General features: G+C 38.8%; 1 protein-coding gene across 1 annotated transcript in view; it reads left to right on the forward strand.

The window, feature by feature from the left end:
* The window catches only part of LOC129349131 (olfactomedin-like protein 2A), a 15768-nt gene extending 518 nt beyond the window's left edge, over positions 1-15250 (forward strand). The window contains exons 2-5 of the mRNA XM_055011350.1: positions 391-637; positions 8819-9124; positions 9302-9487; positions 12278-15250. Coding sequence (XP_054867325.1) covers positions 391-637; positions 8819-9124; positions 9302-9487; positions 12278-12882 — 1344 coding nt within the window. The 3' untranslated portion in view covers positions 12883-15250. The remainder of the gene's footprint in view (positions 1-390; positions 638-8818; positions 9125-9301; positions 9488-12277) is intronic.
* Positions 15251-15784: the final 534 nt, after the last annotated feature.

Below are 15784 nucleotides of genomic sequence, written 5' to 3' on the forward strand. Positions count from 1 at the left end.
GTGTGTGTGGTGCGTGTGTGTGTATATATATATATATATATATATATACGTAGAAGAGAGAGAGATAGATAGCTAGATATAGATAGATATATGGTAAACTGTACAGTTATATGTTTTGTGTAATACATATTGATGTGTACGTTGTGTTCTTTCAAGCATAATTATCAAGAACAGTTATGAACAGACCAAATCAAGAAAGAAAAGAGCAATGTGAATGTTACTTATACATCTATATATTCTTGGGTTTTTGTACTTGTTGTTAGTGGTGGTGTTTTGGACTCAGTCTTTAAGCAGCATAAGCTAATCACACACTTTCACAAACAGTCAGCAATATAAAACCCACAAGCCAGTATTTCCAACTGCCCTGACATAACCTGAATGTCTTTACAGGACACTAACGATGAAAAAGCCAAGGAGGCCATAAAAATACCCAACAAAAAGACCCCTGCTGCCAAACCCCCTCCCAAACCACCCAAAGAAAAGGTCGTCAAGCCCAAGAAAGACGTCATTAAACCTGGAAAACCAGTCAAGCCTGACCCTACGGCCAAAGCCAAGGCAGTTGGCCACCAGCCTGGTGTGGTGAGGGGCATCACATACTACAAGGCAACCAAAAACGATGAGGATGAGCATAGAGGAGGTGAGAGTTTTCGGCTTGGCTTGGACACTCTGTATACTCTCCCAGCATAGTGTTGTGTTCATAGAAAGCCACCCTCTATGAGCTAAAGCAAACAGTGTGCTCACACTTTAGCTGAGTTTGCACTCCCATCTGTGTGCGATCATCTGTGTGTGATCCACTGTGGGTGTTGAAAATGATCCAAATTAGTTTCTTCAGCATTCTCATCTGACCCCACATGACACCTTCCTGGATCAGAACCAGCCAGCGGCCGTGGAGTCATAGAACCAGATTTGCTTTAGTTTCCAACAGAGAACAGTTGAAAGTTTTCCTTAGGATGTTGTTTTACACAAGTGTGAGATAAGGCTATAATTGTGTTGCAAACTTTCCACTTAAGTGCGAGGCAATAAAACTAGGAATCCAGCGCTGTGTGGCACACAAAATCCCCACAATAAAAGAATTATTCCGGTGTTGTTTTTAGCAAAGCTGGTCTAGTCAGCGCGCACTTGGATTGTTGGTGGATTCAACAAGCAGGAAATCCAAATCTTTTATTGACAAAATACATGGAGCTGATGGAATGCTGTCTCAAAGCAGCGCTGCCATGTCCATGACATGCCTCAGCGTCACTCCTCATGGTAATATGTGGGGACCCTCACCAATGCAGAGAAAACATTTCCTGACTCCTTCCAATCCTCTTTAAGTCTAGTTGAGTGAATAGGTATGCTGCGTTTATACAGGGCACACGCACATAACGCTGTCAGACCGTGTGTTCTGCCATGTATGTGAATCAGAGAGGGCCCAGCCACCCTTGTTAAATCACTGAAACTGTCTGGCTGCATTTCCATAATCTGTAGCAAAGAGCACAGAGCAGGAACCTCTATTCAGCCCGGGAACGTTGATTCACCTTCATGCTTTTGTGCATATCACCAAATTCAGGCACAACGACACACATTTTTACTGAGAGCTGACAGTGTTATCAGTTTTGTTGGGGTTCAATGAGGAAAATATTAACTACGACTAGCGACCTCCTGATGCAAGGGGAAAAGCTGCTTTGTGTGTTGTGCTTGGCTGAAAAACATTTTAAAAAATAAAGTGAAACGAAGTACAACCATTAGAGTTTACATTCGGTCGTCAGACTTGCACAAGAGCATCTTTACCAAGTCAAAACAGGATGGAATTTAGGTCACACAGACTCACAAAAATCTTTGCAGACATACAAACACAGAATCTATAAATTCTAAGATCTTTATAGAGGTCCTCACAAAGTCTGAAAAAGATGTTGCAAGGTTAAGTGCACTGTGGCACGATGAAGCACAGGGAGGACAAAACCTCACACTGCAGTAGTGAGCTGGACAAATAAGTAGTCTTTTATTTACAGTTTCTAAAAGAAACATTCATTTTATCTACTATACAGTGTCTTACGAAATTGCACAGAAACTATACCCAACATCCATCAACTTAGACCGTCATGCGTTGCAACCTGACTGTCTGTTCTAAGACCTAATCCAAACCCTAAGAAGAGGAAATCCATCCATCCATCCATTATCTGTACATCACTTAATCCTCATTAGGGTCACGGGGGGCTGGAGTCTATCCCAGCTGAATTGGGGTGAAGGCTGGGGACACCTGGACAGGTAACAGTCTATCACAGGGATACACATAGAGACAATCGCACTCACATTCACACCTACAGACAATTTAGAAACATCAATTAACCTCAGCATGTTTTTGGACTGTGGGAGGAAGCTGGAGTACCCGGAGAAAATCCACGCATGCACAGGGAGAACATGCAAACTCCATGCAGAAAGATCCAGGAAGACCGGGACACAATCCAGGGATCTTCAAGCTGCAAGGCGAAAGTGCTAACCACCAAGCCACTGTGCAGCACGAAGAAGAAATCATAAATCTTAAAATATTTGTGCATGCTTCAATATTTATCTCTTATTGCATCACACGTCCAATCTGAGAACCCACCTACTCATATACCACATAAAAGAACATCCCTGGGTGCTTTAGAAAAAACAACTGGACTTCTTTTTTGGGTTCTTAAAAACGTTTCACCTGAGAGGCGAAACATCTTCAATAACCTAAAGAGAAGTCCAGTACCTTTTTACAGAAGCTCCTGGGGGGGGGGGGGATATTAGAATAAGTTCATGTCGTAATGTCCAACGGGGGGACATATCGGGCGAACTGACAAGACGAATACCGTTTGCGCGACATCGTCCAACGGGGCGATCCGAATATTTGGATCTCAAAATAAATATTCGGATACCACAGTCACGACCGAATATTCGTATATTCGGGTCCAGTCCTACTGGTTACATGCACATAGTTGGCGAGCAGAGCATACGTATACGTCATCACGCAGCGCTATAAGAGGAAGACGGCTTTGTTTTGATTTGCTGGTTGTACACCTCATTGGATTGTGCTACATTTGCTAACACGTAGGAGAGCGTGAGTTACAGCGAAAATCGACTTATGTCACACCGTAGGAACAGAATTTCGACGCAAGTGGACGACTTCCTGTACAAGCAAATGCAAACTCTCTTTGTAAAATATCTAAAGCTGAAACTGGAAATTGTTAGAAGCAATAGTAAAGATTCAAGAACAGACATGTGGGCCAAGGCAGGCAAAACCTGCATGGCCTTTAAAAAAGAACTTAACTGACATGATCTCATTTTCAAAACATTTTAAAGAGGTCTTTGATTTACACTGTAGTAAAGAAAGAGAATAAATATGATATGCATCACATCTGCTTTACTAAACACAGATGAATGTCCTGTCTGTTAATAATTAGTCCCCTTTCATTTTACATCTCTTGGCCATGGGTATAAAAACTGTAACTAATTTAGCTTCCTAGTTTGGTTTGGGAATTTGTGTTCCATCTAATTCGAGGAACAGTTGAAAAACTCTTTAACTGCTTATCAACTTTGTGAAACCCAACTGTTAAATGTGTATAATCTTCTCTGAATATTGTTTCCTTGAACTCTCATCATGTCCACGTGTTCAGTCTGCATGTGAGGAAGATGCTCTGCTTATGTAGCACTGCTCTAATCTCCCTACATCTGTCTGGCATCAAACACCATCAGCATATGACGACCAGACGGAGACAGCCTTTGATACAACCTGCTGACTTTTTACCAAAGGGGTTAGTGACTACTGAAACCTAAATCTCAAAAGAAAGAAGCCAAACTTTGACCAGTATGGGCTTTTAAGCAATATAATATAATAAAATAAGAATTCAGTTCATGTTATCCAAAACCCCCTCAAGCAGTGTGTTGACAATCACAGGGTGCTAAAGGCCTCCGAATGCTTCCAGCGATTGAGGTCATACAGCATACTGTCCAATCATATCTAAAGGAAAACATGTTACGCCTGTTCTAAATGCTCACAGTTAAAGCTTGCTATCATAATAAGAATGAGACTGTGGAGGATGAAAAAATTACTAAAGTATAATAATTGAATGCACACAATAGTTAAGTATGAATACATTTTGGAAAAAAAAAATAAAGAAAGCCACAGAATCAAATAATTTTTTCAGTTTATTTCTATATCGCCATAGATAAACTTTTACTAAAGCTATTTTGTAAATTTGCATTTCTTTTTTAATTAATGCATTTCTTTATTTAATATATCTCAACCTTTATTCATTTAAGTATTTATGTATTACTACACTACCATTCAAAAGCTTGGGGTCATTGTCATGACACAGCGTGCGATGAAATGCAATCTTTCACACATTCCACCTTGTTAGGAAGCTGGGGTCATGGCAGAGGGTCAATCGCACAACCTGGAGCAGGGAGCACAGCACTATCTGTGTATGCTGTGTCACTATGGGAAACAAGAATACAACATCTGAGCAACAACCTACAGACTGAAAGTTTAGTGAAGTCTTGTCTTTTTGAATCACGCAGTAAAGCAGACCTGTTTGTTCTTTTAGTGGATTGGTCATTTTAGTGACAGTGCTGCCTCCCTGCAGGTTCCACTAAAACAGTTCCTCCATCTCTACTTTGCAGGGGCTCCATCACCACATCTAAACGAGAGCATTTTTTTTCCCTTATAGCGAAACCACTCTCCAGCACTGATAGAGCGCTGTACAAATAGATCTGGTTACAGCTGACCCAATCAGCTAAACATGAACTGATTGGTCACACATTTGAATGGCATGTTCATGTAGCAGGGGTGACATGAGTAATAATAAGCAGGTTGTGGACATATATTGGCCTTTTCATCCTTACAGGAAACACACATTAATATGGAAGCCAGTATTGAAGACATTTCCACTGAAACAGACTTGCTAACTGAAATCATCAGGGATGTTTTGGCATCATTGAGGACTTACACTAGCATTCAAAAGTTTGGGGTCACCCAGACAATTTACTGTTTTTCATGAAAATTCACACATTTATCCATGTGCTAACATAACTGGGGTTAACAAGGGTTTTCTAATCATCAATTAGCCTTTCAACACCATTAGCTAACACAATGTAGTATTAGAACACAGGAGTGATGGTTGCTGGAAATGTTCCTCTGTACCTCTATGGAGATATTCCATTAAAAATCAGCTGTTTCCAGCTAGAATAGTCACTTACCACATTAACAATGTCTACACTGGATTGATCATTCATTTAATGTTATCTTCACTTAAAGAAATGAAGCATTTTCTTTCAAAAATAAGGACATTTCTAAGTGACCCAAACTTTTGAACGGTAGTGTTGGTCTATATGTTTATAAGAGGTTGCAGTTAATGGAGCACTTTTGTCTGGTTCTCCCTGCCACCCAATCCTGCTTTAGACTGACTTTAGGACCACCCACCCAACTGAGAAATAGTTACAGAAATTCATGGATAAACGAATGAAGAAAGTGCAAAGGAAGAACCCATTACACTGTGGTGAGGATCTGGTCCACTTTTAATAAAATTGTAAGCCAGAGGAGCAGTCTTGGTGGACGATTTGCTCTCCAATTACTCTGCTGCATTCATGCATATTATTAAATACACTACTGTACATATATATATATATGTATGTATGTATATATATATATATATATATATATATATATATATATATATATATATATATATATATATATATATATATATATATGTTAGTGGTGGGACGCGATTAAAAAATTTAATGTAATTACAGGCTTTGTAATTAATTAATCACAATTCATTGCAGTTTTGTCAAATGGCAATATTTGACACAATAAGTGAAGTTTTTCAATTCAAATAAAATTGTGGTTGACAGTTGAATCAATGAATACACATATACGTGTTTATAATTTAAAATTTATTTTAAAAAAGGAAAATGGGACATATAGAAAAAAGTGATTTGATGACTCAAAGCCTGAATTTAGTTGTTTTTTCCACTGTATGGCACATAAAATCAGCATAAGTAGTTCAAGGAGCTTCAGAAAGTTGAAAATCCAGAGATTCATTCTGTTTTCATCTTTTCTGGGTCTGATAAATGGTGTAATTTTGATGGTTCTTTTTATAGGAAAATCAATTTTTATTTATATAATTTTTTTTATAAACAAAACGTTTATAATTAAGTTATTAAAAGAGATATTTTTGTTGTTTAGGTTATTCCTCCTCCAAGGAGGCAGAGCATCGACGGAGTAAAAACTTAAACCACAAAAATGTTTCATTTCTATTTATCTGCATTTTTCATCTGTCTGCTACATTCACAGATTACTGCAAATCTAAGTGCAATTATAGCGATTTTATTCAACATTTTAAGACTTTCTGTAAACTCAAGCACTGTCTAGAAAAGTGGTCTATTATGGGATGGCTACACCGTTAGCCGTTAGCATGACTCGTAGCTAACGTTAGCTCTGGTGCTAACAGCAACATGTTTTACATTGAGGTGATACCATCAGCTTGAAGTGACGCAGTGATCAGAAAAATCTTTGTTGTACAATTTACACACAACCAGGCTTTTATCCAAGCTGCCATCGGGAAGATTTTTAAAAGGAAAATTTATGCCCAACAAGCTCAATCTCGTCTTCCTTCACTGTACACCAGTGGCTGACTTCACTCAGTACTTCCTGTGCTTCTTCTTCATGGCTACAAACAGACTTTAGGTTCATTACCGCCACCTACTGGGCTGGAGTGTTCATCAGAGTTACCGGTGTGCCAGAAATGAGGGAACTGAGGAACTAATTGCGTTATTATTTTAAGGCGCTAAGTTTTTTGCGGTAATTAGTTATTAGCTATATAGTTATATGCATATATATATATATATATATATATATATATATATATATATATATATATATATATATATATATATATATATAAATAACTCAAGCCATTTTTGCAAGATACAATGAGTCTCACAAATGGAAGAACAAATGGAAGAACAAAACTGTGTATGATATGACTGTTGAATTTTCTGTTTCACAATGTTACAAAAATTGTCAGATTATTCATTAAATCACAATAACTAACATGACAAATTGCAACATGGTGCTGTGTAGCACAACAGCAAAGCAATTCATCTTATAAAGAGGAATTGTAGTCTTGACGTGTGGGATTCTCCAGATAGTTCACGATTTAACAGAAACACATTCTGATTTTGTTTTATAAAAATTGCAAACAATTTTTTTAATCAATCAATCAAAGTTTATTTGTATAGCCCTTTACAACAGCCTGCTTCACAGTAAAAACAAGAAAATAACTTAAAAACAGTACAGTTACTTTAAACAGGACAGACAATTACACTCACACCTACGGGCAAATTTAGAGTAATCAATTAAGCACTGCATATTTTTGGACTGTGGGAGGAAACCAGAGAACCCGGAGCAAACCCACACATGCACAGGGAGAACATGCAAACTCCATGCAGAAAGATCCCAGGAAGGCCGGGACATGAGCCGGGGATCTTTAGCTGCAAGGCGAGAAGTGCTAACCACTACACCACTTAGCAGCCCGTAAAATATACAATAAAACAATAAAATAAACAGCAATAAAACAGCACTAAAATACAACATCTAAAAGAAATAAAAGTAATAAAATGTCACCATGCTGCTTGGTATGAAAAGCCATTTTAAACAGGAAGGTTTTGAGTTGTGATTTAAAAAGACCCAGATGGTTATTATTTTCCAAAGTTAATTTCAAAAGACTCCCTTTGGTAAAAATCTAGTTTTAAATCTTAGTTAGCATGTCTATATGGTATTTTTTTTGTTTGTTTTTTTGTTTGTTTTTTTGTTGTTGGGGTTTTTTGTATGTTAGAAGGCCTATCATGACTGAAAGAATCAGTAAACACAATGGTTGGGCATTTCTAACAACAGTCTAAAAAACACACACTCAGACTTCCAGTGTTTCATATGTAACAAACTAAAGGAATGAACTTCCTGTGCCATTATTCTTCAACAAAACAGTTTGAACACAGTCGTAGGTGAGCCGGTGTGCTTGAGCTGCAATGAATGGTGAGTGGTGAGTGGAGGAACATTTCAGAGTTACAACTAAGCCTTTTAAGGAAATAATTCAGAAAAAAACTTTTTTTCATGGGAAAAAAATGTCTAAATATGTAATGTTGGTCCACAGAGATGACTTTTTATGGGTTAAATCAAATCGCAGGGCATCTGACAGTTTAAGTTATCATTTTAGACAGAACTTTTTAAGTAGGCCAGTGGCTATTTATGGTCATCATTTTCATTGGCAAAAATAGCTCTGGCTGTTTGACTGCCTGACCTTAATACTTTACTGGAGGCTTGAGGTTGTAATAATAACTTTTTTGTCAAGCAAAATGTTGCCTCAGAATACTCCACAAAGAAACAAGCTGTTGGTTTTTGTACGGCCTGAGTTAAGAAGGAAAAAGGAGAAACAATTTGATAGTAGAAAGAGGGAGGAAGTTGGTATTCTGTATGTGCTGCTTTATTAATGTGAACTTCTGGAACACATCACACTTTATAATGTCTTCCTTAGCCAAGGAGCCACATGCTGTGTGCATTATACAGTGACTGAAAAGAATAAAACCATTTTTAGAGACAGTCACTACTGCATCATTCCACCCTAAAGTAACTGTGACGAGAAAAGTAACAAGAACAAGAGGCCGCTTGTTTACAGCTATAAAAAGCTAGTATGGTTGAGTGACCTTGATTGGCCGTCTGGTGTGTTTTCAGAGAAAATTAGTTCAAGTTACAGATTTCTGCTTGTTTTTTCTCTTGTCCTGACTCCTTACTTTCACTCCTCCCTCCCAGACAATTCTGCCAAAATGTACACAGTCCACCACGTCACAGAAAACCAGTCTGAAGATGGTGGGGCAGAAATGTTCTTGGAAACTGTGGAGGCCACTGTGGCTGAGTCCATCGAAACCACTGCAGCTCCCACTACTACAACTACAACAACTGCCACCACTACAACCACAAGCGCCACAACTTCCACCACTACTGTACCCACTACTGTCACAACTCAGAGTACACCAGCATCTGAAAGACCAGCTCCAACAGTTGTACTTGTGCTGGACAACTCCAACAACAACAGTCGACCTTCTCTCCACAGAGCAGGTACGTGCTGAACACCCATCATGGTTAATCAGTGTTTTATTGCAGTCTGTGTCTACAACAAAGAAAAACAAGCATTTAGTCAAGACATGTGGAAGTATATAATGGATTTAAGTCAATGTTAATGCAAGTCATTCTTTCCCAGTTGTAGATGTTGAGTGTTCTACTTCATGCTTCTAGGGAAGATCCTCAACTGTGAGGGGACTCTGGCATCCATTGAGCAACCAGAGAAGCAGCACAGTTATGGGCGCAATGAGGGAGCCTGGATGAAGGATCCTCTAGCGAAAGACTCCAAGATCTATGTCACTAATTATTACTATGGCAACAACCTGGTGGAATTCCGCAACCTGGACAACTTCAAGCAAGGTGTGCTTTAACTGGGTCTCTTTGATAATACTACATACCATTTTCCACCTATTTGTGCTATGGTATTACAGTATTTAAGCTATGTTAAGGTCTCAGCTGGCCTTTATACCTGTCCGCATCCAGCACATTGACAACAAGAACTGACTGTTCACTTACACTCTAATATTCTCAGATCCAGACTTTGGGTGTTGTTATGGGATAATCAAATTCATCTCGTTAAGTCTTAAAGACTATATTTTGAATTTTCCACATGAAAAACCCTTTAAATTCAATCACTAACAGCTCCACAGCTGTATGGCCAAAAAGAACCTTGGGCTCTATGGATAGGAGACACAAATTTTGAACAACATTTTTACTCCTCATCCCCATCATCACAACATTTGAGATTAGAAAAACTCCAGCAAAATATATATTTTTACTTCGGCCTAGTCAAAACTGTAAATTAGAGAGTGAATAACTGCCTAATAACAATAAGCCAGTGAAACTGATGTTTTTGATCCAATTCTAAAAATTCTCAACAGCATCTCAATTAGATGCAACAGATGTGAAGCACAATAAGGCTACAATAAGTAACGGCTAGGTGTGTGCTGGACAAAGAACTCCAGGGTGGGAGGGGTAAATTGTCCTCACTGTTAACTATCTTTATTGGAAGAATCATAAACTTGTAAGAAAAAATGCAAACTGCTCAATCAATCAATCAATCAATCAATCAATCACTCAAACAGCCCTCACATGGTATCTCCCTACTTTCCTGTCCTGGTCATAGTTACATTTTTGAGGAGGTGCATGTCAGCTACAACGAAGCCTTCGGAGTTTTTTGATGCCTGCACATATAGTCACTATAGGTATGTTATACATTTCACTAAGACACACTCGTCACTCTTCACACTAAGAGTTACTGTTTGGGTGGGCTAGCAGTTTTGTCAGGCAGGTTTTATATCAGTGTTTACATAAGATCACATACAGTATCTTCTCTAAATCTTTTACATCATCTAACTCAGAATGAAATTATCTTCCCAACATATAGGTCTAACTCTGTTATCACCACGTAGTAATGTATAGCTGTGTTTTCTCTAATAACATCGGTGACATCTATTCATGCTGATAATCCAGTGAGGTCTGTGAGATTGATGAGCTCTGTGGAATGCAGGTCTTGGTTGCTTCATGATTCCAGTGGGTGGGAAAATCCGCTGCTCCCACATCCAAATCAACTGAGGAATTGGATTATACTCTCTGAGAGAGTTAAGACGATTTCCCCACGTAGGACTTGGCTTGTTGATTTAGATGTGTTTGGACAATGGGCTTTCTAAATGCACTTACATGTGAGGATTCCTGCAATGCGGTAAGCTCAGAGTGGTGTGCGGATGACTAGGTATCTTGATGAGTGGCAGTGATGCCTGCTGTTCCCTGACATGTGCTCTGGCCTTTCCTTTGAACTAGGCACAGCAGAGAGGGATTAAGAGTGTGGGTCGGCCTTAGGGGTGGGGCTGGTGTGTGCATGGGGGTGTTCAACTGCACATTGTTTTTGTCCTTCACTGGCCTTTAGTTATCATCATTATCTAAATCAGACTTCCTGAGGTTGGATGGTTAGCATAGCAGATAGGATGTGATTACAAAATGACACCGATAGTACAGAGTGTGTTTGTTCAGGAGTGAACTCCTAAACAAACTGCGTCACCATCACGAGAAGTCAGAGTATATACAGTCTGATAAAGCAAAAACAGTGTTTTTGGCTCCATGAAAGGAATAATATCAGCTTAGCCCAAACAGCTCTAGGTAGCCAACTCATAATTTATCTCTTTAGCTCTAAAACATTGTGAAGGAGTTTGTTTTACTTTGCAATAATGACTTGCTCACTATATAATATCCTGCTTACCGCATGCTTGAATGTAAACACATTCTGCTTTAAAATAATGTTAGTATGAGCTATATTTACCACATGTTGACCATTGAGGATTATCTCATTGTTTATCTCACCAAGTTAAGTCCAGGAAGTCAACAAACAGTTTGGCCTGAAAATTTGAATCCCTTATTGGTCATAACAGTTCCATCAATATAATTTTTGGATTGTTGAGTAAACATGTACATTAGAAGCTCAATAATCTAACTGCAGTGTTGACGGAAATGGCATTGTTTCTAGTTGAGACAAAATACTTATCCTTAAAACTCAATAGGAAATTGGCTAATGAAGTGAAGCCAGATGCATGATGTGAATCAAAAAGATGACTCAGGGAAATTATCTGGTTAATTGCATCAATCAGTTCATGTCTTAGTTCCAGATTTTGAGTGAAGTCTTTAGTCTACAGCTGCGTTAAAGAAGTAATTTTGTTGCAAGAGGTATTTTTTGATACAAGGTGTCCATCAGATAAATCATCAGGACTTCTTGGCTGTAAAGTGATCTGACTGTAGAATAGACTGAACACAGTGTTATATTATCCCATGTGTATGAAGGGATATTAGAATCTTGGATTTTGTTTACCACTTAACAGTCCTTGCAGTTATTTCAGAGAGAGCCTGGCTGGAGCTGAAGTTTGTTGGGAAATATTTCTGAGTAGGCCTAAATACAGTCAGACTTTTCTTGGATTCACAATGGAGCTGTCACTTGGGATGCCGATACCACTTTCACATACATTGCCAGTGATGGCTTTGATGGAGGAAGATTGCATCAGGGGTGAAATAGTGTTGGGTTTTTTTAAACAAAATAGGTTTATTGACTAACGTGAAATGAGTGTACGCCAATGGTTTGTACTAATTTAGCAAAAGCTAACATAATTTTCTTGTTTATCCTAGGGCGGTGGAGCAACCTTTTCAAATTGCCTTACAACTGGATAGGCACAGGTCATGTGGTGTACAACGGAGCTTTCTATTACAACAGGGCCTTCACCAAGAACATCATAAAGTATGATCTGAGGATGCGCTACGTGGCAGCCTGGACACTGTTGCATGATGTTGTTTATGAGGACACCACCCCGTGGAAGTGGAGGGGTCACTCGGACATCGACTTTGCAGTGGACGAAAGTGGCTTGTGGGTGATTTATCCTTCCATGGACTATGACTACAACCAACAAGAGTTGATCGTCATCAGTAGACTGGATCCTGGAGATCTGTCCTTGAAAAAAGAAACAACCTACAGGACAGGTCTCAAGAGGAACTCTTACGGAAACTGCTTCATCATCTGCGGTGTCTTGTATGCTGTCAACGTGTACAACCAGAAGGAAGGTGAAGTGAGCTATGCTTATGACACCCACACCAACACTGAAGCCATCCCACGCCTGCCCTTCACCAATGAGTACTCCTTCACCACCCAGATTGACTACAACCCCAAGGAAAAGCTGTTGTATGCTTGGGACAATGGCCACCAGCTCACATATCGAGTAAACTTTGTTGACGAGTGAGCACATTTAGTTTGCGCCACAGAAAAGCTCACAGTTGGCCTGCCAGTATGGCACCTAAGTAGAAAGAAGATTCTCAGTATTTGACAGCCAAGAAGCAGCTACTTTGGACTCAACAGGACAAAGGATGAACCTACACCAGCCTTCCACTATCAGTGCTTGCTATTCAAACACCTGACCTCACGGTGTACTAAACATACATGCCTCAAACATGTAATGGGTTATGACTGTACAGTATGTCAATAGAGTGGACAGGGAACAGTGGAAAAAATCTCACAGGTTGAGTTGCATTTATCTAAAGCCAACAGCAATATTTTTATGTTCATTAATGACATGTCAGCAGGCTGGCCAACTAGCAGACAGACAGACATTTAAAAATTAACAACTTTTTTTTTTTACATCGATTTATTGTTTCTGAAGGGACACATTGAAGTTTGCATTTTGGATTTATCGCTAAATGTTGTTTTGGTAGTTTGTTCGTGAGATACTCACATCAGTCAAGCAGACAATTTCCCAAAGACTGTCTGTTAAACCATATATTGACAGAAAAGATGGAGGCAGGTCATTTCTCCTCTCCTCTGACTGTACTGACCGTATAATCCACTCTCAATGCACTGTCAAAGATGATAGAAAATTCCACTTATCTGACTCTTTTAACTATTATCCTTGGCTGAACCTTTTGCACACAAAAAGGACAGTGCCTTTTAGTGCTAGACAGTCCCAAATGGAGAAAGCTGTTGTAACTTTTACCATTCACCCTTATTTATCTTTCCTCTGTTACAGTATAAACTGCTGCAAATCATAGGCATAGCTCTTACATGGTTACAAGACAAGAATCAACAGTACAAATGCATCTCTTAAATACAGTCTGTGAACTTATAACAGACAAGTTATTTTGACCATGATTGTGACTGTCTTGCTATGGCGTTTATGACTGGCTAACAGCTAGCTGTTAGCTTTCCAGTTACAGTAGTTCAGCAGGCAGTCTTGCTAGGTAGCTTTCCAATCGAGGAACTCAGGGCAGGGTCAAGGTGGTGCAAACATTTAAAGGAAAGGACACAGAATCACACCTTTCAATCTTTATGTTAACATTTCAGTGTAAGATTCAACAGTTTGCAGTGTTAACTGAGAGTGCGCCAAACCAACAGCAAATATGTCATAATTAGTGGGCGTACTCAAATAGAGCAATGGAGGTTCATCATGTACACTGTATGGTAAATTTTATGCTCTTAATGGCGAAGTTTGAGAGAAGAAGGCTGCAATTCAATTCAACACTGAGAGACCAGAAAAACTGTTGTCCTGTCTGAGTTTGACGAAATGATACTAGTGCAAGTGCCACTTTCTGATCTGCCTGAATGCGGGGCTACATTCTTCTTAGTCAATTGAATGCAGTTAGATTTTCATAAGCCATTTGGTGTTGCTTTGAAGGTCAGCTGGCCTAAGTAGCTGACTTAACATGGTAATCAAATATGCCTACATTTAACAATCATTATCAGACCTAGAATCTTACATGTCACCATTTTTGTCCAAAGTGTTTTTTGGCCTTGTCTCTTAACATTTAACTCAACCAATGAGGTTATTTCTGCCTCTAGAACATAGGCTTCTACATCTAAGGAATGTTGCAAAGCTCAACTATTAACTGTTGTTTCACTTGCCCATCTACTCCATCCTATCACCAAGCACTTTGTTCACGAATCTGCTTTGATTATTATTCCGGCCTCATGATGCTTCTTGTATCTTTACCATTGATGTTGTTTTGTGGAATGTGTTGAATATATTATGAACTCCAAAAAACAATGTACACAAGTTTCTAAGCTTGAGATTTTTTATATCGAGATGAATTGACAGTATATCTTTTTCATGCATCTTTTTCAATTTCTGTATAAAAGTATGCAGCTTTTGTCATTTTAGTAACATTTGCATAACCACTACATTTATTGTAAATTTTGTATTTGAACATTTTCATTTCAACAAATGTGACCAGTTAAGCAAATACCAAAGGTGTACCCCACCACTAACATTACCATCTTCCATTAAAAATCTGAAAGGTGTTTAGCTTATTAGCTTTGAATAAATGAGCAATGAATGGCAGTTCTCTGTGAGGCACATAATGGGAATTGTAAGCTTTAAGACTTTACAGAACTGTATAGTGTTGTTTCGGTCTTGTTTGCCATTCGTGATTTATATCCACAATGTTTTGCTCATTCTTGAATCAGGAGGATTTTTTTAAGTTTATTAATGAGGGTAATGTCAATTGCCATACAGTAATTTTCTTCAAGTCTTTACACAGAAACAATGTAATGTAACACAGCACTTGAAACCAGTTGTGCATGTGTCTGTGCTATGCAATAAAATTTCCATTATAAAAGTCTGCGAGCCTCCTCAATGACTCCACAGTGACCCACTATATGCTGTGGGATTGCAGGACTTGCCTTGCCCATCTCATGTTGATGGGATGATGACCAGTGACTCAGATATTCTGATTTGTGGAAAACAACACTCATGAGTTGTGTTTAGCTCTGGGATGAAGGTTGCCATGCTTTCCTTGATCTGAATCCAGAAATACACAGGAGCAGCCCTGGGTCATGGTCATAAGGGCATGACTGCTGGCATCTTGGATGGAGATTCGAAAATCTCCAACTTCGGCTCCAAGTCTTGTAATTCTGTAGGGAGACACAGAAACAAATCAAGAGCTCAGTGGGTGTGGTGGTTCCATGCATGTGGTCCTCATTTGACAAAATAAACTCCCCAAATCTATTTAAAGAAGATCTCAATGCAGTGTTTTTATGCTCACAAAATAAAGTGCATTAATGAGTTTAATGCAAGTTCACAGATTTGATGAAGACAGCACTGATGGTGAGTCCAATCATGAACTCTCACAAAATGGTGTGTTATAATTAAACAA

The sequence above is a fragment of the Amphiprion ocellaris genome, chromosome 6 (assembly GCF_022539595.1).
Source record: "Amphiprion ocellaris isolate individual 3 ecotype Okinawa chromosome 6, ASM2253959v1, whole genome shotgun sequence".
NCBI classification, from domain to species: Eukaryota; Metazoa; Chordata; class Actinopteri; family Pomacentridae; genus Amphiprion; species Amphiprion ocellaris.